The sequence below is a fragment of the Watersipora subatra genome, chromosome 10, assembly GCF_963576615.1.
Source record: "Watersipora subatra chromosome 10, tzWatSuba1.1, whole genome shotgun sequence".
NCBI lineage: Eukaryota > Metazoa > Bryozoa > Gymnolaemata > Cheilostomatida > Watersiporidae > Watersipora > Watersipora subatra.
In genome coordinates, this window is record NC_088717.1 from 36,156,848 (window position 1) to 36,184,771 (window position 27,924).

General features: G+C 35.8%; 1 protein-coding gene across 3 annotated transcripts; it reads right to left on the reverse strand.

Annotated features, from left to right (window-relative positions):
• Window positions 1-712: 712 nt before the first annotated feature.
• Window positions 713-27,693, reverse strand: LOC137406304 (cilium assembly protein DZIP1L-like). 3 transcript variants are annotated; one of them, XM_068092859.1, is made up of 20 exons: window positions 27,618-27,693; window positions 27,383-27,480; window positions 27,008-27,079; window positions 25,992-26,057; window positions 23,841-23,978; window positions 23,074-23,301; window positions 19,889-20,047; window positions 18,199-18,366; window positions 17,764-17,931; window positions 17,132-17,289; window positions 16,315-16,410; window positions 14,325-14,466; window positions 12,640-12,823; window positions 11,655-11,801; window positions 8,446-8,619; window positions 8,083-8,291; window positions 5,532-5,633; window positions 4,770-4,905; window positions 4,596-4,658; window positions 713-1,180 (listed from the first exon to the last, which is right to left on the reverse strand). In XM_068092859.1, exons 1-20 carry the CDS (start codon window positions 27,688-27,690, stop codon window positions 1,116-1,118), a joined length of 2,646 nt encoding a protein of 881 aa, XP_067948960.1. In that variant the 5' UTR covers window positions 27,691-27,693; the 3' UTR covers window positions 713-1,115. The 3 variants fall into 3 exon arrangements, with proteins under 3 accessions (XP_067948960.1, XP_067948959.1, XP_067948961.1); XM_068092858.1 differs by having other exon boundaries at window positions 8,083-8,300; XM_068092860.1 differs by lacking the exon at window positions 5,532-5,633 and having other exon boundaries at window positions 8,083-8,300.
• Window positions 27,694-27,924: the final 231 nt, after the last annotated feature.

Consider the following 27,924-nt stretch of genomic DNA (forward strand, 5'->3'; position numbering starts at 1 on the left):
CATGTTCTGTAGAGAGACTATACCATAACATGTGCTGTAGAGAGACTACACCATAACATGTACTGTAGAGAGACTACACCATAACATGTGATGTAGGGAGACTACACCATAACATGTGCTGTAGAGAGACTATACCATAACATGTGCTGTAGAGAGACTATACCATAACATGTGCTGTAGGGAGACCACCATAACATGTGCTGTAGAGAGACTACAGAGACTACACTATGCTTCTAATACTAATACATTCAGCCGGCATCTTTTGTACTAGAAAATTCACTTAAAAATGGCGGCCACTGTAGAAATTCATCAAAAGTTATCATTGTTGATTTGTGGGTAACAAACTATTTTTCCAAAAACAGTATTTACCTAATTCAACTATGTAAGCCAACCTCTGTAATAACGCATAAACTAAGTTAAATAGCAATACCTTCTGGTTGCAGATTATTGCAGCCAACTATGCAATACCGTGGTGCAGCATGTTACAACAAAATATTGAGATATGATCTTTTAGAACATTTTTAGTTTACCTAGAGCACCATAACACGATATTAACGACTGTTTTCTGTCATAAATGAACATCATGTTTCTGTTTTTATTGCTATAGCCTGACAAGCCTAGTTTTAAAGTCTAGTCTGGATGACTGCTGCTGCCCTGAACACAGCTATGATAATAAAATAAGAATCTATGATTTTAGACCTGTTAGTAAAGAGGCTCCAGCCTGTATTACATTATATAACCCTTTCTTGAGCTCTATCAAAGCAACTTCATTCTCAAAGGAAATTGATGACTACATACAAGATATCACTGCTTCAGCTGATATGCACCGACATTATTAATTGAATAAACCACAAAATTAAATGGCATTGACTGAAGTCCAAGCTAGTTGATCTACAATCTATCTAAAACACCACTCTTCTATGACAATAATTAGTTGGAATTCAGGAAGACCATATCGACTTGGAGTTATACCACCTTGTCAGACAATAAACATCTACAGACAACTAGAGAAGGCCCACTATAGAATCGAGTATGACCCAACAGCAGACTAGATGTCTATTAGTTCATAACTTGCTGAGCTAAAACATATCTGATGTTAATAGCTGCTATCGCTGTCAGAGGTTTTCTAAATCGCTGTCTGCTGACCAGTCTGTCCCGCTGTCCCCTCTCTGAGCAGTACCTGCAACAACACAAGCAGCACCTGCAATAACTTGAGAAGTACCTGCAACAACACAAGCAGCACCTGCAATAACTTGAGAAGTACCTGCAACAACACAAGCAGTACCTGCAATAACATGAGCAGTACCTGCAATAACATGAGCAGCATCTGCAATAACCTGAGCAGTACCTGCAATAGCATGAGCAGTACCTGCAATAACACAAGCAGTACCTGCAATAACATGAGCAGCACCTGCAATAACATGAGCAGTACCTGCAATAACATGAGCAGCACCTGCAATAACATGAGCAGTACCTACAATAACCTGAGAAGTACCTGCAACAACGCAAGCAGTACCTGTAATAACATTAGCAGTAACTGCAATAACGCGAATTTACAAAATATCTTCACTTTATTCAGTATTCAAAAGGTTTAACACAAAAGAACTGGGATAATATTGCTATAATAAACTGCTATAATAACCCCTGTAAATTTACTGACCTCGCTGTGTGAGCCTAAACAGAACTAACAAGCTGGTAACAAGAGCAAGGAAACAAGACCTAAAGACAAACTCGTGCAAAATTTTAGTAGATTTTATCAAAAATATCAGAATTTTTCGATATTAGCAATTGTTGTTGATGTTAGAGGTGATGTGACTGCCAGGATGTTTCAAGATTAAAATATTCAAAACTTCATCAGGGTTTAAATGCTCAGATCAAGCAAAAGAGTGATTATGACATCTATAGTTGCAAAGTGATCGACAGCATAGAAACAGATACCGCTTCAGCTTGAACACTATAACCGATATTAACTATAGCAATGGTAGCAACTAGTGTGTCATTTCACACAAATTTTGTTGATCCGTGATCACTTAGTGCTAATTATAAGTGCTCAAGTATAGCATAGAACTGTAGGAAGCCATCTCTATCAGTAGGATAACTAATAAAAATAATGGAGGAATATTTGGGAGAGAAAGAATGAAAGAATATTTGGGAGCCAAATAGTGAGTGACTTTGTGGTCAGCACCGTCTAATTAGGTCAACTTTGCTAATTGGAGAGAAACGGAAGCTAATTATTCATCATAAGTTAGAATTTTGTAAAACTTCTCATTTAGGAGTCTAAGAAAAAAGCAGAATGATTATTTTAATCTCAACAATCGAGCACACATCTCATGCCCGCAAAATAGGTGAAATGTGCAGTATATATTAATAAAAGATGAAAGATGCAACACATACAAGTAACAGAGGCAGAAAAGAAATTACACATCAGGAATACAGGCAGGAAAGGAATTACATACTAGTGACAGAGGTAAGGAGTGAATTACATACAAGTAACAGAGGTAGGAGATAAACTGCATATCAGTAACAGAGGTAAGGAATGAATTACATATTAGTAACAGAGGTAAGGAATGAATTACATGTCAGTATCAAAGGTAAAGAATGAATTACATATCAGTAACAGAAATAAGGAATTAATTGCATATCAGTAACAGAGGTAAGGAATGAATTACATACCAGTAACAGAGATAAGGAATGAATTACATATCAGTAACAGAGGTAAAGAATGAATTACATATCAGTAACAGAGGTAAGGAATGAATTACATGTCAGTATCAAAGGTAAAGAATGAATTACATATCAGTAACAGAAATAAGGAATTAATTGCATATCAGTAACAGAGGTAAGGAATGAATTACATACCAGTAACAGAAATAAGGAATGAATTACATACCAGTAACAGAGGTAAGGAATGAATTACATACCAGTAACAGAGATAAGGAATGAATTACCTATCAGTAACAGAAATAAGGAAAGAATTGCATATCAGTAACAGAGATAAGGAATGAATTACATACCAGTAACAGAGGTAAGGAATGTATTACCTATCAGTAACAGAGATAAGGAATGAATTACATACCAGTAACAGAGATAAAGAATGAATTACATACCAGTAACAGAGATAAGGAATGAATTACATACCAGTAACAGAGGTAAGGAATGAATTACCTATCAGTAACAGAGATAAGGAATGAATTACATGTCAGTATCAAAGGTAAGGAATGAATTACATGTCAGTATCAAAGGTAAAGAATGAATTACATATCAGTAATGGAGATAAGGAATGAATTACATACCAGTAACAGAGATAAGGAATGAATTACCTATCAGTAACAGAAATAAGGAATGAATTACATGTCAGTATCAAAGGTAAAGAATGAATTACATATCAGTAACAGAAATAAGGAATTAATTGCATATCAGTAACAGAGGTAAGGAATGAATTACATACCAGTAACAGAGATAAAGAATGAATTACATACCAGTAACAGAGATAAGGAATGAATTACATACCAGTAACAGAGGTAAGGAATGAATTACCTATCAGTAACAGAGATAAGGAATGAATTACATGTCAGTATCAAAGGTAAAGAATGAATTACATATCAGTAATGGAGATAAGGAATAAATTACATACCAGTAACAGAGGTAAAGAATGAATTACATACCAGTAACAGAAATAAGGAATGAATTGCATATCAGTAATGGAGATAAGGAATGAATTACATACCAGTAACAGAGGTAAGGAATGAATTACACACCAGTAACAGAGGTAAGGAATGAATTACCTATCAGTAACAGAGATAAGGAATGAATTGCATATCAGTAACAGAGATAAGGAATAAATTGCATATCAGTAACAGAGATAAGGAATGAATTACCTATCAGTAACAGAGGTAAGGAATGAATTACATATCAGTAACAGAAGTAAGGAATGAATTACATACCAGTAACAGAGATAAGGAATGAATTACATATCAGTAACAGAGGTAAAGAATGAATTACATATCAGTAACAGAGGTAAGGAATGAATTACACACCAGTAACAGAGGTAAGGAATGAATTACCTATCAGTAACAGAGATAAGGAATGAATTACATACCAGTAACAGAGATAAGAAATGAATTACCTATCAGCAACAGAGATAAGAAATGAATTACATACCAGTAACAGAGATAAAGAATGAATTACATACCAGTAACAGAGATAAGGAATGAATTACTTATCAGTAACAGAGATAAGGAATGAATTGCATATCAGTAACAGAGGTAAGGAATGAATTACATACCAGTAACAGAGATAAGGAATGAATTACATACCAGTAACAGAGATAAGGAATGAATTACCTATCAGTAACAGAAATAAGGAATGAATTGCATATCAGTAACAGAGGTAAGGAATGAATTACATACCAGTAACAGAGGTAAGGAATGAATTACCTATCAGTAACAGAGATAAGGAATGAATTACATACCAGTAACAGAGATAAGAAATGAATTACCTATCAGTAACAGAGATAAGAAATGAATTACATACCAGTAACAGAGGTAAAGAATGAGTTACATATCAGTAACTGAGGTAAGAAATGAATTACATACCAGTAACAGAAGTGAGAGATGCATTATCTGAAGTGATACTGTTTGCCCTCTCAGGTCCTCTCCCTGCATCAAACCATTATCAATTTATCTATACGATTCTGTTGTGAGTAAATATCAATGTGGTTTAAATTAACATAGCCAGAAGGAAAGGGCTAAGATTAATGACTAATCCACCTTGTTTAGCAGTAGACTGCAGTGTATTGGCAGCCGAACCTTGACCCCACTGTCTAGAGCTGTACGTGTTGCTGCCAGTCGGCATCAACTGAGCTTCCACAGAAGAAATAGAAAAGTCGTCATCACTCTGCTCAATCTATGGAAGAAAGTTTAAAGCTGGTACATCTTTGAAAATACCTTGTTGACCAATAATTACTGATACAAGAGAGTTCATACTACAGTCAAACCCTGATTCACAATTGCAAGAGAGATCATACTGCAGTCAAACCCAGATTCACAATACAAGAGAGTTTATGTTCCAGTCAATCCCTGATTTACAGTACCAGATAATTCATACTACAGTCAAACTCTGACTCACAATACAAGAGAATACTAGTGGACAAAACGTACAACCTGCTGAACATACATTTCTGTTCGCATGTTTCTAAAATAAACCAAGACCTTTTTGCTGATTATTGTTTTATTAATTTGGTTTTTACCTATAATTTAGGTATTGATCCTTTGTCATTTTACTTGATTGGTTAGTTTAGCGCTATGCATAATTACTCAAAGCAATGATCAGTTTTCACTTGAAAACAGATTAAACTGAAGAAAATGCCTTCATATAACAGCATTACTTGTTCCAACACGACGGTTTTGATACAAGAAGTAATTATTCGAATGTGTTAATTGTGTATCTCAAAGTTTGTGTGGAGACATTTTGAAAACATAAATAGCCTCCCCTGATCTACTGCTATAAAATAGTGAAAATCCTCCTAACACCTTAGGAATTTCTGGGGTAGAGGGACTTCCAGTGGTATTTCTGTTGTCAGCAGGCAACTCCAACGTGTTAATACCCCCGACTGGTGCTTTACCCTTCCTTCCCTACAAATACGACTGGTTATGTCACACATTATTTTAAAGTTATAAAATATATACATATTTCTCAAAGTTTGTCTGTGTGTGTGTGTGTATCTGTCATTGTGATTGTCCAGCTATAGCTATTAAAATCTTGAAATTATTTTTTAATAAAAAATTTTTTTATTTTGATATATTTGAACTCACGGAGATTGAAACCGCAAGTTTCAAAACCATGCGCTCTATCACTGAGCCACATAAAGCGTATTGATCACAGGAGTTATCATATACCGTATAGGGTATGCACACGCTAATTATTTTAGCATTGCACCTACGCGTTACGGTGCCCCGTTAGGAAATATTTCGGACCTAAGTACATGCAACATGATGCTTCTTCGGCTTTTTTCCTTAGGGCTAACTTGTTCCACCCAATGATATCAACAATAACATATCTCGAACTTACAATTTGGGAATTTGTGCACTGATTATATACGCTATTAAAATATATATGTTGCTCGCCATGGCGAGTTCAGCATTATCCGTTATGGTAAATTTTCTTGAACTTTCATTTTAGGTTTTTTGTATAGTTCAATTGCTATATCGTGGTGAAGGCCAATTCTTCTCACACGGGCAATTGTATTATCTCCGTAGGAAGAGCCTCAACATTCTCTCTCCGTTCGGTCAGACAAAGACAGAACAAATCTCATTTTTACATTTTTACTAGTATCAAGGGGTACAAGTTTCATTTTTACTAGTATCAAGGGGTACAAGTTTCGTCGTATTCAAAGTTTTGATGGGATAGCTTCTGGTGGAACAGTAACCTTTTTAATACGCACCCACTTCTATGCGAGAATTGTTATTATTAATTCAACGTATTCAAGATTTTTATTTTGTTTTCTCAGTTCGTACTAATTATATCATTACCGAATCATCTTTTATTGTAATCGTAGCAAACCGACCTTATTTCACATTTACAACTAAACCATTTTATAGTTGTTTTATGTTTTTAAATTTATTTGACCTGCACAAATCCTTTTGCTTGTGATATGAAATTTGAAAGTTACAGTTTGATACAGTTTGAAAACTTTACAGGTGCTTTTATTTTCTCTCATAATTTATTTCAACTACACACAACACTTTTCTCATATATATGTAGTTTGAAAGTCAGAATGGCAAATGTTGCTATATGTTAAATGCAAATCACTTTTCTGTCCAAAAACCTTTTTATTACCTGTGCAACGCCGGATAATAAAAAAGTAAAACTTTTGGGCAATAGGTTTTGTTAAGGCTTAAAGGTTTTGTTCTGCCATAAAATTGTTTGGACGCTAATATCGACTATTCATGCGGTGCAAGAGACGAGTTGAGGTCAAAAGACATTGTGGAAGGTGTTGGACAACCGGAAGATGTTCATTCCATCGAGAGCAGCAATCAGAACGCAGCTATCTGAGCAAACGATGCAAGTATTTTTTGCTTTAAAAACGTTAATTTTTGTTTCTGCAAGTAATATAAGTATGGTTCATTTATGAGCCACTTGTTCATGATATATCTTTGTAGCATTTAATAGATTATCATTATATGACTTATAAATTTGCAGATTTATAGCAATTATTTGATAGCAACATTGCGGTAATCTGATCACAAAAAAGCTAGTTTTGGCTGCAAACTGTAGCAAAGATATAAATGAGTGCAATGAGCTTTCATGCAGCATTGGTAAATATAAATATAAAATAAAAGTATGTCTTCAAATTTAGAATGAAATAAAAGTTGAAAGCTTTTGTAGGTTAATTGCAAGCAATAGATATCAACTGGTAGAAATACCATATTTATCAGTTTCTCAATGCGTATTTATCATACATTGAGAACATTAAGTATTAACTAACATTTATTTATCAGCATAGAGATATCAGACAAGTTGGAGGTAAGTCAGATTTATTGCATCCAAAAGGTTTAATATTGCTCCACCAAAAAAAGAGGACAAAATATAGGCGAAATTCGCTACACCAGTAAAAAGGCTAAATCTATCTTTCTAAATTTCTGACGAGCCATTTGAAAAATACAACACCAGCCTCTATTTAAACGCCACCTCCTATTGACCGTCACTATAAAGTAAAGGTTGAAAATGAAGCGCCATGACGTTCAAATAGAGGTTTTACGGTACATGTAGTTGTTTGAAACATATACAATACCCACCCTCAAAACTGCTGGTTAATTTTTCTAAAGCACTGTTCAGTAACACATGAATTTCTTGTGTGTTGCTTTTTATGGTATTACTACAAAAACAACTATTAATAGTAAAACAAACTAAAAAATATCGAAAGGTGAATTCTGTTCCTTTTTATTCATCAGAAATATTCTACAATTTTTTTAAATGTTACAACTTATTTTGAGCGAGTTTTATGCCAATGATCAACATTTCAGTATATATTTATGTTAAAGGTTTCTAAGATGCGTCAAAGATGCAGACAATCATAAGTACCAGAAGTTGGCTCTCGATGCTTGCCGCTATATTCCTGATCATACCACCAGCCTTAGTTCCACTCCGCAGTTGGGGTGTTTTGCTTCCCTCCCCAATCTCTGCTACCTCACTCAACTCATCCTCATCCCAATCACTGTCTTCAGCATCAGCCACTGGCATTTGGATAGCCTGCTTTCTTGCTCCAGTTTGAGGAGTAAAGCCACCATCACCTGTTTTTACTATTGACAGTAAACATGAAAGGTTACATGATAAAGACAGAGTAAAGTTCTTGTATCACCTGGTTTCCTCAACTGCAAACTAAGCTATTGACGGATTGAAAGATTCCAAACTCAAAGTTCTAGCAATGAGAGGGTTAGAATTTACCGTCATGCTCCACAGTTGTCCAACCAGAACTCACTCTAGTCTGGTCCGATTGAGACAAATCTCTTGGTTGGACTGCTGGTGGAGCTCTATTCACAGCACGAGCAGATAAATCCTTAGCTGTGAGAGCAGATGATTTATTTGGAGTTGTTGACTCCTCATCACTCTCACTACTTTCTGTAGCATGATAAAATGCTGATATAAGATCATTCGCTGTCGAGATAAAACTTTGCCAAGCTCACTGAACTCACAACATCGACACATATGCTTTGAGAAAACTCTCAATCAAGGGTCCAACTCAACAATATTATTGAGAAACAATTTGTTAATAAAATGTATTGCAGCTTAATCTGTTTTATTTAATAACCTTTAGTCCTTTTGTAACCGTCTGAAACACACACGCATGTTTGACCACTTGAAAAGCATTTACAACCGCAACCAGCCATGTGCTCTTGTTTACAACACGCTAATACAAAATACTAAATGTTCCAACCAATCAAAAGTATTTCTAGGACAATACACCTATATATTATTAACTAAGGTAGTATCGAGAGATGTGGTGGGGCATGTGAAAAAATTGATCTTGAATATTTTACTTGAGGTGCTGGACCCAACCCTTCCTATAGTACAAACTGCTGAACCCAACCCTTCCTATAGTACAAACTGCTGAACCCAACCCTTCCTATAGTACAAACTGCTGAACCCAACCCTTCCTATAGTACAAACTGCTGAACCCAACACTTCCTATAGTACAAACTGCTGAACCCAAACCTTCCTATAGTACAAATTGCTGGACCCAACCCTTCCTATAGTACAAACTGCTGAACCCAACCCTTCCTATAGTACAAACTGCTGAACCCAAACCTTCCTGTAGTACAAATTGCTGAACCCAACACTTCCTATAGTACAAACTGCTGAACCCAACACTTCCTATAGTACAAACTGCTGAACCCAAACCTTCCTGTAGTACAAATTGCTGGACCCAACCCTTCCTATAGTACAAACTGCTGAACCCAAACCTTCCTATAGTACAAATTGCTGGACCCAACCCTTCCTATAGTACAAACTGCTGAACCCAACCCTTCCTATAGTACAAACTGCTGAACCCAAACCTTCCTGTAGTACAAATTGCTGAACCCAACACTTCCTATAGTACAAACTGCTGAACCCAACACTTCCTATAGTACAAACTGCTGGACCCAACGGTTTCCATAGTACAAACTGCTGAACCCAAACCTTCCTGTAGTACAAATTGCTGAACCCAACACTTCCTATAGTACAAACTGCTGAACCCAACACTTCCTATAGTACAAACTGCTGGACCCAACGGTTTCCATAGTACAAACTGCTGAACCCAATGCTTTCTATCGTACCAACTGCAGGATCCAACCCTTCTTATAGTACAAACTGGTGGACCCAACCCTTCCTATAGTATAAACTGCTGAACCCAATGCTTTCTATCGTACCAACTGCTGGATCCAACACTTCCTATAGTACAAACTGCTCGATCCAATGCTTCCTATAGTACAAACTGCTGAACCCAACACTTCCTATAGTACAAACTGCTGGACCCAACGGTTTCTATAGTACAAACTGCTGAACCCAATGCTTTCTATCGTACCAACTGCTGGATCCAACCCTTCTTATAGTACAAACTGCTGGACCCAACCCTTCCTATAGTATAAACTGCTGGACCCAAAACTTCCTATAGTACAAACTGCTGGACCCAACACTTCCTATAGTACAAACTGCTCGACCCAATGCTTCCTATAGCACAAACTGCTGAACTCAACAAAAAAAAGCTGAAATCAACTCACTTGTGTTCTGCTGAAACCAACAGACTTCGCTGTACCCAACCAGCCCGAGTCAACCTGTACCATATAATAATGGTCACACCTCGACATACGAGTTCCACAACATAAGTGAAAACTGAGATACTAGCCAAATTTTGAGCAAGTTTTTCCTTGAGATGTGAGAAACTGTTGAGATATGAGCATACGAGCCGATTTTCGATGGTCAAGAAATGGCAAAGTATGTGAGAGGCTGCTTTTGAGAACGGCATCACTTAGTCTTTCTCCTCGAATCAGTTTAAAAAAGGTGTTTAAAAGGTTGGCTAAAAGTTATAGTGAACGCGAAAACAAATACTAAAAAATATGATGAAGAAATTAAAGTAAGTTTAGTAAAATATTAAAACCTAGCATCAAGTTCCTGTTATGAAGCATCACAAGTTTAGTGCACTGAATACATCGCTGTTAAGACTCACACTGCCGTTAGCCCCTACCTCTGTCTCGAAAGTAAGAACTCCATGCAATACTGTACATAAAATGTTACATTTTATTGCAGATCATAATAACTAAATAGGTATTTGTTACTTTGTTAGTGTAGGTCCTGAATTACAACAATTAAAACGCATTTTTTCACCATAATAACGCATTTTTGGTGGTTTTTCATAGTACGGTAACACTTCAATTTATACCTATTTAATTTGTACGGAAAATAGTGCCTCGAGATATGAGTAATCTGACATACAAGCTCCGTCCCAGAATGCATTAAGTTCGTATGACGAGGTATGACTGTGTTATTTATCGTACTGTATGGAGTTCTCATCTTCGAGACAGACATAGTTGCTAATGACGGCATGAGAGAGACATGACAGCATCGCGTACGATACACAAAACTTTTATGACGCTACGTAACATAAACTATGTATTTAACTTAAATGAATTTAACTTACTAAACACACGCTTAAAGCTATGTTTAACTTTTACTAAACTCATTGGCAACTAATTTTATCTTTATGTTAATTTTTCCATCATCATATTCTGGCTTATGCTTTTTGTGTCGCTTTCAGTATAACTTTTAGCCAGCCTTTTTAAAACTTTTTTCAAACTGATTCAATAAAAAACTGAGCGATGCTGTCCCCAAAAGCGATCACTCGCATACATGGCCGCGTAGAGAACCAGCTCATCTCTCAGTTTTCTTATATCTTCAGGTAGTAACTTGCTCAAAATCTTGCTCATATTTTGATTGTTTTGTATGTTGCGGCATTAGTATGTCGAGGTATGACTGTAGGGCCTATTGATTTGAAATAAGCTTTCTCCTATTCTAAAAAGCTAACAGAGGCTCTCATTCAATGCCGATTAATATAGCATAGTAAAAGAGCGCCTTATTCAGACATCAATGTAAAGTGAACACAAGTAGCTGTGACATACCATCAGTAGAAAGGTCTGGCACCTGCTCTCGTCTGTCAGAAGAAGACCACTTGCTGCTAGTAGTTCCCCAGGTGCTACTTTCCATCGTACCGGTGAGTGAGCTCAGAGTGCCCGTCAACTTTAGACCACTCTTTGGGGAGTATCCTCCTGGTGAACATTTAGGAACCAACTCAGACAGAAGTTAAAGCCATCAAAAAGACAAGTTTTACCACGATGCACACCTGTTTGTTGAAAGTGAGTTAAATTCATTTAAGATAAATTTGAAGTTCATGTTATGTTCATGTGAAACAATTGGTTAAGAATGAGAAATAAAAGTATATGTAGGCCTCATCAAACGACTAGTTGAGACAGTAGAAATTTTCAAGTTGTGACCAAACATGCGTGTACACTTTAGTCATATACGAAAATTATCACTTTAAATAGCTCTAGAATTAATAAATATATGTATAAAATTCTACTTAATAACGCGTTTATGACCAATGGTTTCACATAAGCATGTTTCAAAGACACATTTAAAGTTGCGATAGAATCATCCAGTTTAGTTAAAACTGCTCATCGAAAATCTTTTTCAAAGCTTGTAAATCTTTACTATAATAAGAGCCGTGCTCGTCTGTCCAAAACCTCAACTGGAGGTACAAAGATCGTCTCATGCACGATTCGAACTCACAGCCTTTGGCTTACTAGCCCAACACAGTAACATCAACACCAGTCGGCCATATTAGAAGTGGACGAATAATTGTGCCCATCGTTATTCTCTGTGCTTTATTGGCATACCTTACGATCTCTCACAACGCGCTAAACTACCAGGCTACTGTTAGATATCGTTGCATATTCCAACGTACAAACAAAACCTGACTGCAAGTAGGCTATTTCAACACGACGAGGTGGAACATTCACAAGAAAAGTTTTCGATAAAATCTTTGCTTGAAGTTCACCTTCTACAACTCCAATATATCCAAACTGTCAGTTCAGATATGGCAGTTACCTTTACTGACAGTGGATGGATGTGAAGAGGCAGCAGCCTTCCTTTTAGCTAAACTGTCAACTTCCTTCGTGAGAGCATCTCTGGTCTCTTTAAAAGTCTTGTACTTCCTCTCCAACTTGCTCCTCTCCTGTGCTAAGTGATTCTGTTTGATGGTGAGCTTAGATGAAGACATTCCTTCACTATCCTACATGAGCAGACAAATCCTAATACAAGTGTACTGAAAAATCAAATTCTAACAAAATTCATAGATACAGTCACTTGCAATCAATTCCGCAAACTAATTTTTTGGCCTCTGACTTGAAATTCGCAAGACAAGTTGTTTAAAATACAAATTTCTAATATACAAGGTACAAGATCTCGAGCAAAATTATAGTTTTACAAATAAAAGTCAAGAGGTTAGCAGGTATTTAACATTAAAAGTATAGAAAATAGAAATGCAAAAGTTAGGATAATCTACAGAATATCTAGTGTGAAATAGAGTGAGCTAGGCTGAGTATTTCTATTAGTATCCTAAACATTACCAAGCCTCCACTTCTGTTCAAAAACCACTAAAGTGAAAAACATTTTTTACTGACAATTAACCAACTAATTTAGTTTTTACATGCAATTTAAGTTTTCAATTTTAGTTTTAATATTTTTAATTTGGTTTTAATGTTATGTGTAATTACTTAAAAATGTATCGTATCATTTTAGGCTAAGATACAAATTTACCAAATACAATATAATTTCCGAAAAATGTTTACACACAGACTTCGCCATACAAAGCAAACATGGAAATAGATTAATTTCGTACATCAAAGTTAAAATGAAATAATAAGACAAAAGCATCCATTTCAAAATTTTACGTAAGCCTGAAAGTTTGGGTCATGAAATGAATAAAGAAGGCAAATACAAAGAAGGCACCAAGAATAATTTGAGATATGGTAGATTATCACCTCTCTGCAAAAGGATTTTACCAATCAAAATATTTTACATTCTAATAACTGGATAATACATTAATAATACCTTTTAGACAGAACATTATTTATAATCTGTGTGAGTAATCTCTCAAAGGTGGAGTATAATGTCTGCTTAGCTTAACTGCAAGCGGAGGCAGTGTGTTTTTAAGAGTATTGTTACACAAACAATGTCTCTATGGTCTATGCCAGACTTATCTGACTTCAATGACAAAGGAACCTCGACAATTGGAGACATGCCCAGTTTCAGAGAGCAATTTAAGATTAGATGTCATTTCTGTCACCTCCAGTAGCCTTTTAGGAAATTGAGTCAGAACAGGGGTTCTAGACCACTTGGCCACCGCTGCTCTGTTTAAATCTAGTGAACTTCCGACATGGAAAATAATTTCTTTCTAAGAATTGCGAATCATCAAGAAATATTCTTTGTTCATTGATTAGAATACTGATTTGGCAGACTGTTGCACATGAAGAGAGAAGCAGCGGTCATTCTGCAGTTGGGCAGTGACCATTCTGAGTGTCTAAATATTTCCTAGAAAATTTTCATTTCTAGCTGTGTAACTCGAACCAACAACGAGAGCATAAAGTTAGCTACACACCGTAGGAGAGCTTGTGTCAACCGTTTCTTAAAAGTGTGCAAATATGCGACACAAATACTAAGCTACATATGAGGTCAAATTAGAAAGACCACACACAGAGCTTGCTATTGCACTAAATTATCAAAGAGATTACCGGCAGCACATCCCATCTCATTAGTTCATCATTAAACTTCTGTTGAAGCTGCACTTTCATATCCTTTAGAAGCTGTGGGTTCTCTAACATAACATCACGAAGTTGTTTGCTGTTTCCAGTGAGATCCAGCGTTCCTTGCGGACTACACCAGAGCAATGTCGTGATTATATCACATACTAACTGACATGTCGCGAATCTCTGCTACAATCTTTACTATAGTCTTTACTATAATCTTTACTATAATCTTTACTGTAATCTTTACTATAATCTTTACTATAATCTTTACTATAATCTTTGCTAGAATCTTTACTATAATATTTACTATAATCTTTACTATAGTCTTTACTATAATCTTTACTATAATCTTTACTATAATCTTTACTATAATCTTTACTATAATCTTTGCTAGAATCTTTACTATAATATTTACTATAATCTTTACTATAGTCTTTACTATAATCTTTACTATAATCTTTACTATAATCTTTACTATAATCTTTACTATAATCTTTGCTAGAATCTTTACTATAATCTTTACTATAATCTTTACTATAATCTTTACTATAATATTTACTATAATCTTTGCTAGAATCTTTACTATAATCTTTACTATAATCTTTACTATAATCTTTACTATAATATTTACTATAATCTTTGCTAGAATCTTTACTATAATCTTTACTATAATCCTTACTATAATCTTTACTATAATATTTACTATAATCTTTACTACAATATTTACTATAATCTTTGCTAGAATCTTTACTATAATCTTTACTATAATATTTACTATAATCTTTACTATAATATTTACTATGATCTTTACTATAATCTTTACTATAACCTTTACTATAGTCTTTACTATAATCTTTGCTAGAATCTTTACTATAATATTTACTATAATTTTTACTATAATCTACTACAATCTTTACTATAGTCTTTACTATAATCTTTACTACAATCTTTACTGTAATCTTTACTATAATCTTTACTGCAATCTTTACTATAATCTTTACTATAGTCTTTACTATAGTCTATACTATAGTCTTAAATTATAATCTTTACTATAATAAAAGCCGTGTTTGTCTGTCTTTCCGTCTGTTCGAAGCAACGTTAACAGCGTTAGAAAAAAAGATTGCACATCACAAAAATTGCACCTGAATATTTAGGTCCATGGATTCAAAGCCGATCACACTATTTCTAAACCATTCGAACACCTGCAGCATCACAGAATAATTGTCCATATATATACATGTACATACACACATGATGATCTCTCGCGGTACACCAGGCTGCCAGGGTACTAGTTACCTATAAATACTGTTATTTTAGAAAATTTTAGCAGTTCAATCCAACAGACATAGTGGACATACTGTTTCATGCCCCCACATTGTCATCATCGTCAACTTTTGTTTAGGTAAATCACCGTAAAACCTCTATTTGAAAGCCACCTCTAATAGAATGCCACTATAGCATAAGGGTTGAAAAACACTTTACCTAAATAGAAGTTGAAAATGATGACGAACTGGGAATGTGGGGGATGAAACAGTACGTCCACTATATCTGTCGAATTGAGCTGGTTTTATAGGTAACTAGTACCCTGGCAGCCTGGTGTACCGTGAGAGATTACCAGATGTAATAAATAACTGCACAACTAATCTGTGACGCAGCATAGTAGTTGATTAATGTAGTTGGTAGAATACCTGGCTGTAAACCAAATATCCGAGTCTGACTCCCGCGTGATGCATTTTTCTTTTTCTAACCTCTAAGTGTGGCTCCGGACAGGCGACAGACGTGGCTATTATTATAGTAAAGATTATTGCTATAATTTGATAAAAGCCACCACTCACTAAATAGTTCTCAAACACACTAATCACTGATGTTCTAGACTGGAAAGTAGAAAAGTAATTTAATTTAAGCTATAATCAAGCCTTTTCATAAATTTATAAAGTAATAAAAAAGTTGCCAGACCTTCATTACTTTCACATACCTCATTGACTGGTTTGTAGCAGTGGCAAGGGTTGTCTCCTCATCAGATTCTATTGATATTGTATCACCATTAGCACCTGGCACCTGCAGCTCAGAGCTGTGAAAATACAATGAATAACAAGTCTACAAGCTGATCGTAAAGAATTGAGTTTGTTTCCCAGCTCTAATGTCACATTAACACACAAGCCAGTCTTGACTGATGAACTGAAACTAACTGGTAGAACGAATGAGCTGGGTGTTTTGTAATTTCCGTAATTTCTGAAGGATAATCAATCAGGACCATTTGAAACTATTGAATGACTGGCAGTGACTTGTGGCCACCTAACAGGGCATTGATCATAATCGATGCAAATAAGAACAAGCAATTATTAATAATAACAACCACTTCTGCATGATGATAATAAATGGAAGTAATACACTCGCGAATATCTACGTAGTGCACTGATTGGCTCGTCCTTCTGCTGCTCTGATTGATCAGTACCAATTCCTGGATGTTGATGGTTTTCTAAAACTTCACTATTAAAAGCAAGAAAATTAAAAAAATTTAAAAAAATTGAATTTTTCTCTTCAGAAATGACCAAATTTGTTGCACTGTGAACACGTCTTAAAATATATATTTTTATAAACTTGAGCATGTCTCAAACAAACTTTTGGTACCCTAGATGACATTTCTGATATTGTGTACTTGTTAAGTGCTATTGCCAGAAAACACTCACATAACTGCTGTCCATGTTTGGTTTTAAATCATGACAGTTTTTACATGAGTAACAAAACAGAGCAACAGAACATTTCACGTGCACAGAGTACATTCAGAGTACCTTAGATTGGTCTCATCAGCAAAAGTCAGTGTCTTTTTTGTCTTCTGGCTTGACTCCAATGGAGATGTGTGGCCGTTGGCAATGGGAGAGTTAGAGATGGGGGTAGAGGTCCGCTGCTTGCTGCTAAGATCTGGTGAGACAGGGCGAGCGGGTGGTTGCTGCAAGCATACAAAAGCTGTGCATATTCAACGCCGTATCATGCATAGCATAGCATAGCGTAGCATAGCTAGCAACCACTTGGGATGATAACACAAAATCAAAAACTCACGTAAACCAGTAGAATGTTAACAATAAGTTTAAAAATTTATCAAATTATAGAATGGTATGGTGGGGGCGTATAGATATGATGGGGGTGTATAGATATGGTGGGGGCGTATAGATATGGTGAGGGTGTATAGATATGGTGAGGGCGTATAGATATGGTGGGGGCGTATAGATATGGTGGGGGCGTATAGACATGGTGGGGGCGTATAGATATGGTGGAGGCGTATAGATATGGTGGGGGCGTATAGATATGGTGGGGGCGTATAGATATCGTGGGGGTGTATAGATATGGTGGGGGCGTATAGATATGGTGGGGGCGCATTTTCTTTTGTAAAAACAGGAAACCTCTGAAGTACTCCTCCACTCACCTTTTTCATCCTGCTACTAATCTTCAGTTCCTGTTTCGATTTTTGCTTCTGCAACGAACTAATCTCTTCTACTTTTTCCTGAAGAACTTGCTGGAACTTTTGCTTTTCTTTACTGTGGTCCTGTCTCATCTTACTTTCCCTCACCCTCACTTCTTGCTCCACTCGTTCCTAGTCAAATATGTCAAACTAATAGCGATGGCTAACCTAAAACCATAACAACTGCTGATTGGTTAAAACTGATAAACTTCCACAGGTTGGTTACTTCATTGTTAGTGATTTGACTATTTGCTAGAGAAGCCGACAGACTACTATACTACATTTGATATGAACCAACTCAGCAAAGCTAGTTGATGTTCTATGACTGTTGATTGGTGGTATGATTGTCACGCTGTCACTGATCGGATGACCAGCCATTTTATAAATTTCTATTAATACCTGCATATCATCCTTCTGTAACTTTATCTCTTCCTTCAAGTTCATCAACTGCTCTCTTTCTCTTGCCAACAACTCTCTCTCCACGTCAATATCATCTCTGATTGATGAGCCAAGGTTTGACGGTCTCGCACCCACCATCAGCCCTTGCTGTGCAGCTTCTAGGGCTCTCTGTTAGCGAAGAGTAAGTGTCATATCGCTCATCGAACATAGATATCTTACATAAATAAGCCATATAACTCTTCAAATTTATATGTCAGGCAAATAAATTCTGAAACTTATATATAAATATATATGTCCCACAGGTTTTATAAATTACACATCACTTACATATTAATTTTAACCATAGATATAATAAACCATAGATATAATATAGGGTTTATTATATCTATGATTTGCTGTCACTTACACGAAAGCCATGTAAAGCATGTATTTCGTACATATGTGGATTACTAGACTTCATCTCCCTTACTCATCCAAAGACAAATTTATAAAACGCTATCATTAAGATTTTTTTCATTTTCAAAGCAAATTATTTACGACAAAAATCCATGAATGTGTTTAATAAGGACAATCGTTCTAACGCTTGTGAACCAAGACTTGAGTTTCTAATCAGATAGATTGTGGCACGTTTATGCAGAAAATAAAAGTTCCAAGAATGTCGCTTGAGCCTGAAATTGTTAGAAGTTGTCCTACTTTTGCACATTGAATACGCTGTAGCGAGTCTGCTCTTCTAACGCTTCTGTTATGCGAATTCGTAACGTCACAGAACATCACTCTGATAACACTAAGGTTTAGTGGCCCATTGCATAAGGCTATCAAGTGACGCAAGTGGAAGAGTGTTGGTCTATCACACTGAAGCGCATGAGTTGGACTCTCGTAGCGAGCAACCTTATATAAAACAATTTTATTAAAACCTATACTATTACTTTAGCGCAATATTACAATATCTGTGTTTTATAATATACTAGAATACCAATGAAGTTTTCCCAGTGATAACTGATAAATTCTTTTGTAACTGCACATGTTTTCAATGCGGTGAAACCCGATCAAAGATAATAACAGAGCCCGCAGATGTATGATATATTCAGTTTTAACATGGCTCCAAGTTTGTCATCATGTTGATATTAGACTTAAAATAGTTTAGAATGCTTGTCATACATTATAAAGTACAATAATCTGAAGGCTGCCTATTGCCATTGCTCTATTCGAATAACTGACCAGGTATCTCTGATCTAGGGGAAAGAGAAGAAAGGTGGTAAAGAGTTTAGCATAACCATACAGCTGTACTTTAGGTTATGATACACAATTCAGTGAATATTTCAATATAAAGGCTAAACAAAATTATAACGGTTTCAAAAATTATGAGCGATTTCCGATAGTAAATGCAAAAATAAGTAAACCAAAATAAAATGAATGACAAATTTGATCAATTCTAATGTTAAGCCAATGACCTTGACAAATTAGCCTTTTTAAGACAGCGTTTCAAATGCTTCAAATTTATAATAAAACTATGAGAAACCAAATACAAGATAATCTGTAAGCAAACTCACGCTAAGTAAATTCCAAGAAATTTCATACTCTGTCATGAAGAATTTATTTCAACGTATTGAACAGTAAGTTCTTGATCCTGATTTCTAAAAATTAAACCCTACAAACAAGAATAATCTATTCATGCCTTGTGAAAACATACCTGGGTAGCTGATTGCTTTTCCTGCATCTCTCTTAGCTCTGTCATCAACATATTCTGTATTCTGTCTATTTCCTGTTTGTGCTCAGTCTCACGCATAGCCTGCCACTCTTCCAATCGCTTCACATGTTCAGCATCTCTTTCAGCAAGCAATGATGTCTCCTGGATGATGTTAACACACAATTTATCCTCCATATAGTAATAAAACTGTCAGTGGTAACACACGAAATCGGCTACATTTACGATGATAACAGAAACAATAAGGTTTCCCTATAAAAGTAAGACAAACAGTATGCTTTTTATGACAGTAACACATGCAGTATGCTTTTTATATGACAGTAACAAATGCAGTATGCTTTTTATATGACAATAACAAATGCAGTATGCTTTTTATATGACAGTAACAAATGCGGTATGCTTTTTATATGACAGTAACTAATGTACAAATGTGGTATGCCTTTTATATGACAATAACAAATGCAGTATGCTTTTTATATGACAATAACAAATGCGGTATGCTTTTAATATGACAGTAACAAATGTGGTATGCTTTTTATATGACAGTAACAAATGTGGTACGCTTTTTATATGACAGTAACAAATGCAGTATGCTTTTTATGACACTAACAAATGCGGTATGCTTTTTATATGACAGTAACAAATGCGGTATGTTTTTATATGACAGTAGCAACTCTTTCTAAGTATCATGTTCTGCGAGGACATCGGCGATCATGGTTCTCCCCCACTTTCTAAACCATAACTGTTTTGGCAGGTTTTTTAACAGTAGTTCGCCATCGCCTTCTGTTAGGGGTTTCTATTGAGACACCATCTCTAGCTAGCTGACCGTTGGCTCGCAGAGGAGCTCATTTGCCCTTTGTCAAATTTTGTTTTTAGTTCTGCAGGGTTGCTAGCCACCCTCCTTATCTACGCCGAAGTGCAGATGGGAAACTAGTTTAGTGGCTGACGCCCCAACTACACACATTGTACACTTCACCCACACCACTTCGGTACCGTACACAGTACAAATCCTGTATGACAGTAGCAGACACAACATACCTTTTGTATGACAGCAGCGCATACAGCGCATGTACACAGCTTCCCTACCCGGCTTTTGAAGACTATCATATCTTGCACATGTTATAGCAGAGCCAACACAAATTCTGGCAACGAATGTTCAAGAAGAGCACAGATAATTTACTAATATTTTCTCGCAAAGCTAACGATTATATACCCATCGTATAGTACAAGCATGGCTACAGCAACTCATATTCCATATATACTATGAAACATTGAAAATATTACTTTACATAACATTTTTGTTTACCGAGAAATGATATTTATTTTGGCTTACCGATCTTCATTAAAAATATTTCATTTTTTTGTTTATCATGGTCAACCAGGCAACAACACGTACACGTTCCATCTTCCGGCATATAGCCCTACAGATAAAGTTTCCATAGGTAACCTTGTTGAGCCTTCTCATGGTCAGTTTCACTGAAATGGTTCGTGGACAACCCCATTGCACTGTTTGACAGATGTTTGTATAACAACCACTTTGCACCCAAAATCATAAACTTCTAACACGCTTTGTTTTAAGTTGATGCGATTTTTCTAAAACATGGACTTAAAAATCGGATTTTGAACTAGACGGCTGCTAAAATAAAAAGTGAATAAGAAATTATTTTGATCTTCAATTGAACTGTATCTAAACTAACGCTTGCTTATTATGTTATGCAAGAGAATCTACAACAAAAATGTTTTGATATACCGTAGATTGAAGCTTCAACAAAAACAGCGTAAAATATTTATAATATTATTTTGACAACTTTAGTGTTAAAATTGCATCATTAAAATTCTCGTAAAATACTTGTGCTTTCGAAGAACCAGAATCAACTAAATGAAATAGCCTGCGATCAGTGTTGTGAAATTGTGTAAAAATGTTGAGAACTTATAGCGCCGCCTCATACCGCTGACAGTAACATAGTCTAATTAATTGGTAATGATTTATAATATTAACTCATCAAAACATTGGCTCACAAGTGTCAGCATCCTGCATTATCTAGTACAGACATTTAATTTTTAAGCACAGACATTTGAAACCTCACAGAACACCACTCTAGTAAAGATCAGTAGTAAAGGCAGTCGATTACTTCTACTCATAAAGCTCTGATCATTTCAAAGTTTTGCTTGAAACACTCGTGGTGAAGGAATAATACAATCGGTAATTAAAGTGCTTCATAAAAGATTGCTTTGTAAGGGTCTCAAACTCATGACAATCAGATTGATAGAGCGACACTCTATTTGCTGCACTAATTGACTGCCTTCCAGTTTTCTCTCAGGTTAGCAGCAAGCCTGGCGATGCCTAAATTTCTTTAATTTCAATTTAACACCCATGGGGGCACGTTTAGGAAGATGGTCTTCAAAAACCAAATGAAGGTTTAAGACCATACACTTTTAGCAACCTGACAGAAGACGGAGAGTATACACGTGAAGTTAAGATGAAATCGGCCATAAGATGAGGAGCCACATTTGTGTTTACACAGACTAACAGCCGCAAGTAGAATTTATTAATACAGTGAAAAGAACACCTAAAATTCTGCAAGTCTACGGCTTGGTCCGGTCCCGATTGGGCTATTATTCTTTTTATCCCCAACTCTACCCGAATGCACACAAGCAAACAGATAGCCAGTGAATCACAGTGAACTTATATACGTATTTATAAATAGGCTACAAAAATGAGTAGCATAAAAGCTTACTAGTCGATACTGTGTGTAACTGCAGAGCGAGCATCTTTATATAATAGATAGAAACTTTTTAGCTCTGCCCTTTTTCCACTCCGGTCGCCCTTCTGCCGCGATCGGCTCAGTTTTTCCGCCGCAGTAGATTAAAAATGTTCCTGATGGTTCCAGAAAGTCGAACAAAGCAACAATATTTGATAAATTGTCTAAACGCTTGAAATTGTCTTATCGTCTCTAATGTGCCAAATCATAAGTTGAACCTATCGTTGACCTTGAGAAAACAGTTTGCGAACTTAGAAAGCTAGACCAGATGATCTCAGATTTGAAATGGATCATACCAAGCCATATTAAAATCCTTGCCAGCTTTAACAAAGGTCACAAAATCTATGCATGACCCGGAAAGTTTACTCTTTACAACCGACCTCAAGGTCGAGATCAATCGGCACTTACCCTGGAGCCAATTTCTTTAAGAGACTTTCTCTCTTCAGCCAACTGAGACTCGGTGAATATAAGTCGATCTTTTATTTCTTCGAGCTGCTCGGATATCTTAGATGGAATCTCGTTCTCCTTTTCACCATCCTGGGCTATCTTTATCTCCTGAAAACTTTGGCCATGGCGGCGCAGACAATGGTTTTGGAGAAAGGTGGCATTCATAAAAGCCTTAGGACAGAGAAGGCACTACAAAGAGATACATAGAGCTGAGTTAGTTTATTGATGTAATCGATTGCTGACAGACTGCTCTATTATGCCATGAAACACAACCAACATGTCTGTCTACTGACTTACACAAAAATGCAGGAGCACTAGATGTGGTACACTGCAGGCCTATGTCAAAGTGAGATCGTACAATTTCAGCAACAATGTGAGGTTGTCAAAGTAAGCCACTATGTTAGCTTGTCAAATATGGTGGCAAAATGAGGCAGCCAAAGTAGGTCACCAAGTGAAGCTTTTAACTGGCCTTGCCAAATGTGACAAAATAAGGTTGTAAAATTTATTCATGAAGTAAAGTTGTAAAAGTAAGTCATGAAGTGAAGTTCCCAAATTAGGTCAACAAGTTTGGCTGGCATATCAAAATGTTAGGTTATGCTGCCGAATATGACCACACATTTAATTCACAAAACTAGGTCATCAAGTTGAATTAGCAAATGGAGTGGTCTTTGGGTCATCAAATTAGGCTGGTAATTTAGCCCAAAAATAAAGTCAGTAGGTAAGGTCACCTTATGAAAATTCTCAGCACCGGACTCAATCAGGTGCTGCTGATCAATAAGGAGTCTCTTCCTCTTATGTCCTTCCTTTTTCATCCTTTCTAGATTCTTCTCTAACACTCTTAGCTTTTCCATTAAATTCTCTTCATTCTAAATAAGCAGCGAATCAGCAAAAGACACCTTAACCAATCAGGAAATATAACTAAAAAGTTCCATTCACCAGCAAATGAGATAGTGTTAGCAATCTTACACCTGGCTATAATAAAGTAAATATAAAATATTTAAGACAACTCAATTTAAATGCTAAACAAAATAGTGCTCTCACACTAATAATATTGCTAAATATAAGATCAGAATGCTGGCCGATAACCACAACTTTGGAGACAGATGATAAGCTTGAAAAATTGACTATATTTATACAGTTTTTCAATTGATACTAAATTCCAGGATATTAAGACGATATACTTTTTATATAAAATAAGGAATATAAAAATATGATAATTTAAAAATACTGCTGTGATCATTGGCCATGTTTGGTGAATTTTACACGCTCCCCAATCTATTCAAACAGTATCTAGCTTTCCACTAGTCGTTTGGAATTATCTATGCCTTATCTGTAATATATAAGGCATAATTATATATATAAGATATATATTATATAAAATATATATCTTATATACATATTACATAATGGATAAGTAATCAAGCCTACTAATAACAGCACTCTTCGATCTGAAAAATGTAGAGTACGATAAATAACTAGAGTATTGGAATAGGTTAATGATGAGTAACATTAACCTGTTCCAACACGTAACAATCGGATTATTATATACAATATATACTTATATAATACAATAAGTAACATTAGCTGATAATAATTATAAGATTATTTGATATAATTCTCACAGAATTAGGTAGATGACAGCTGGACTCTAGTAGTAATAACATATATACAGCTTTCATAGAATTTCTCACTCTAACATTTACGTGGTTGATGCAAACCAACAAAATTTATTTATAGGCAACAAATATAAGATTAACTCACCACTAATAAATCAACTGCTTATGAAATAATGAGAACATCTTAGAATGCCACTAACCATTCTACTCGGCTATTTATTCTATCCTACTGTATGTAACTGATAAACAACATAAGAACAGGTTCAGCAGAAACTATTCAAAAGACAAATTGTGGTCGATATCATGAAATCAAAGAAGTACATGTTTAAAGCTTTACCTTGAAGCCCGTAAAGTCTAAACAAATTTTCAATTTGTCATGTTTGAAATAAATGACCTGCAGAAGCAGCAGGTAGAAATGAGACTACACTGCGCAGAAGCAGCAGGTAGAAATGAGACCACACTGCACAGAAGCAGCAGGTAGAAATGAGACTACACTGCGCAGAAGCAGCAGGTAGAAGTGAGACTACACTGCGCAGAAGCAGCAGGTAGAAATGAGACTACACTGCGCAGAAGCTGCAGGTAGAAATGAGACTACACTGCACAGAAGCTGCAGGTAGAAATGAGACTACACTGCGCAGAAGCAGCAGGTAGAAATGAGATTACACTGCGCAGAAGCAGCAGGTAGAAATGAGACTATACTGCGCAGAAACAGCAGGTAGAAATGAAACCACACTGCGCAGAAGCAGCAGGTAGAAATGAGACTACACTGCGCAGAAGCAGCAGGTAGAAGTGAGACTACACTGCGCAGAAGCAGCAGGTAGTAATGAGACTACACCGTGCACAAGCAGCAGGTAGTAATGAGATTACACTGCGCAGAAGCAGCAGGTAGAAATGAGACTACACTGCGCAGAAGCTGCAGGTAGAAATGAGACTACACTGCGCAGAAGCAGCAGGTAGAAATGAGACTACACTGCGCAGAAGCAGCAGGTAGAAATGAGACTACACTGCGCAGAAGCAGCAGGTAGAAATGAGACTATACTGCGCAGAAGCAGCAGGTAGAAATGAGACTACACTGCGCAGAAGCGGCAGGTAGAAATGAGACTACACTGCGCAGAAGCGGCAGGTAGAAATGAGACTACACTGCGCAGAAGCAGCAGGTAGAAATGAGACTACACTGCGCAGAAGCAGCAGGTAGAAATGAGACTACAAGTGTCAAGTGACTTCGGGTGTCAAGTGACAACATTGCTGAAACAGAGTAAGTACCTTGAGCTGGTTTTTAACTCTTCCTTCAAGAGTCACGATAGTCTCTGAGAGATATTCCTGCGAATACTACAATGACAGCAGTAAATATGCTAGTAATAGCTTTTCAATGTGTGGCTTCTTTTGCGGTATAAGAAGTTATCCTCATCATTTTCACAGTGTATATTTTATTCATTTAATGTTGGAAATGAGGCAATTCAGCAAAACGAGCATTAACAATGTATTAAAATATACAGCTCCACATTAATCTCCGTGTCAAATCATAGACCAAATAAATAGCCTATTGAAAATTGCTGGTAGAAACAAGTGCATTAGGTGTTAATATTAATACCATTTAGTCCTGAACATGTGACCACAAAAAGCATATATTACCATCACATCATTCAAACTTTTGTAAATTTGCAAAAGGACACAATGATTTCAAGAGGTAACAATATTTTGTTATTTACGAAGTTTGACCACATAAACAAAAAACTATTGCTATGGTTGGTTTTGACTCTATAAATAATCATCTGCACATACCTAAAACCAATTTATAGTTGCAGAATATATTGAAATAACAAAAATAGATTTTAATATAAATATCCAACCTACATTTTCATTCTTTCTTTTTATATATATCAAAAAAAATTCAAAAATTACAAATTGTAGTTAAAATAAATACAGCGAAATCATCCAGAGTGCACTTAAGGTTATTAGCAGCTACATAATATTCTATATATTATATTACATTTTTGTTATATAATTATGTATATATTATATATAATTATATTTTTGTTGACTCGTTCATATTCGAGTTCAAGTGTTTGTAGTTAGTGTGGTCAGACTCTAAACAAAAAGGGTTTCGATCAGTAAAAAATGAGAAAGGTTCATACAAGTTGGTTGCTGGTTCAGGAATGATGTACAAATCCGCAAATGCTAACAACAATGCAAGTACAACCACACATGTGATGTATTGAATGTATGAATACCTGCCTGGTGCACTTCACGGTGAAATGTATGGATAAAGTAATGCTTACCAGTAAATATTCTATAGTCAGTTGTCCCAGCCTAAATAACTTGACAAAGTTGGGATCTATCAACCTGAGGTCCTATTAAATAACAATGAATTTTGTATAAGATGTTTACTGTGCACAATAATAAAACATTTGAAAAGATACTTGAAATGTTAACTTCTGGTTCACACACATTCAGGCCTATGTTCAAGTTTGTGAAACTTTTCAAACGGGTCAAACAGCTCCATTATCCAACTAATAAAACATGTCAGTAGCTGCTCTAAAAAGAGTTTTTAGAGATACTCTTGTAACAATTTTATGGCAAGCTCATAAAAATAGCTAGAGTGAAACCCAACATATTAAAAAAAGCACAAAACAAAAAGCAAACAAACTTCTTACCAACTCCATTTCAATGTTGCAGAACGCAATATTTGTTAGATTCTCTTGTAGAGCGTTGAAATCTAAATCACGGGCTATCTGTTCTAAATTGACTGAAGCTACAATGAAAATGATAATATTTTCATTACATAGCTTTAATATAGGACACATCCCACGACCTTTTGGACAATATGAAACAGCAAAAGAAAGATCATTTTAGCTTATTTCATATGGTTTGATTTTAGACAAAACAAACCTAATTTTCTCCAGTCAACTCTTTCGAAGCGCCTCTTAAATGCAAAAGGCTTTGCAAGAAGTGCTTCCTCCATAACTGATCCTAAAATCAAATGTAAAAAAAATACAGCACAAATAAAGCATGGCACATGTTCTTGCACGGCCTTATATAAAGAAAGCTTGCAACATTACCCAATTTACGTTAAGCGCTGGTCCCTACGCGTTTAAACACAACAAATGTAACACTCCGAACTAAATAAGAGGTTTTAGCAACAGTAGATAATACAAAAAAAACTTATTCAATGACATTCACCAAGATCAACACAACA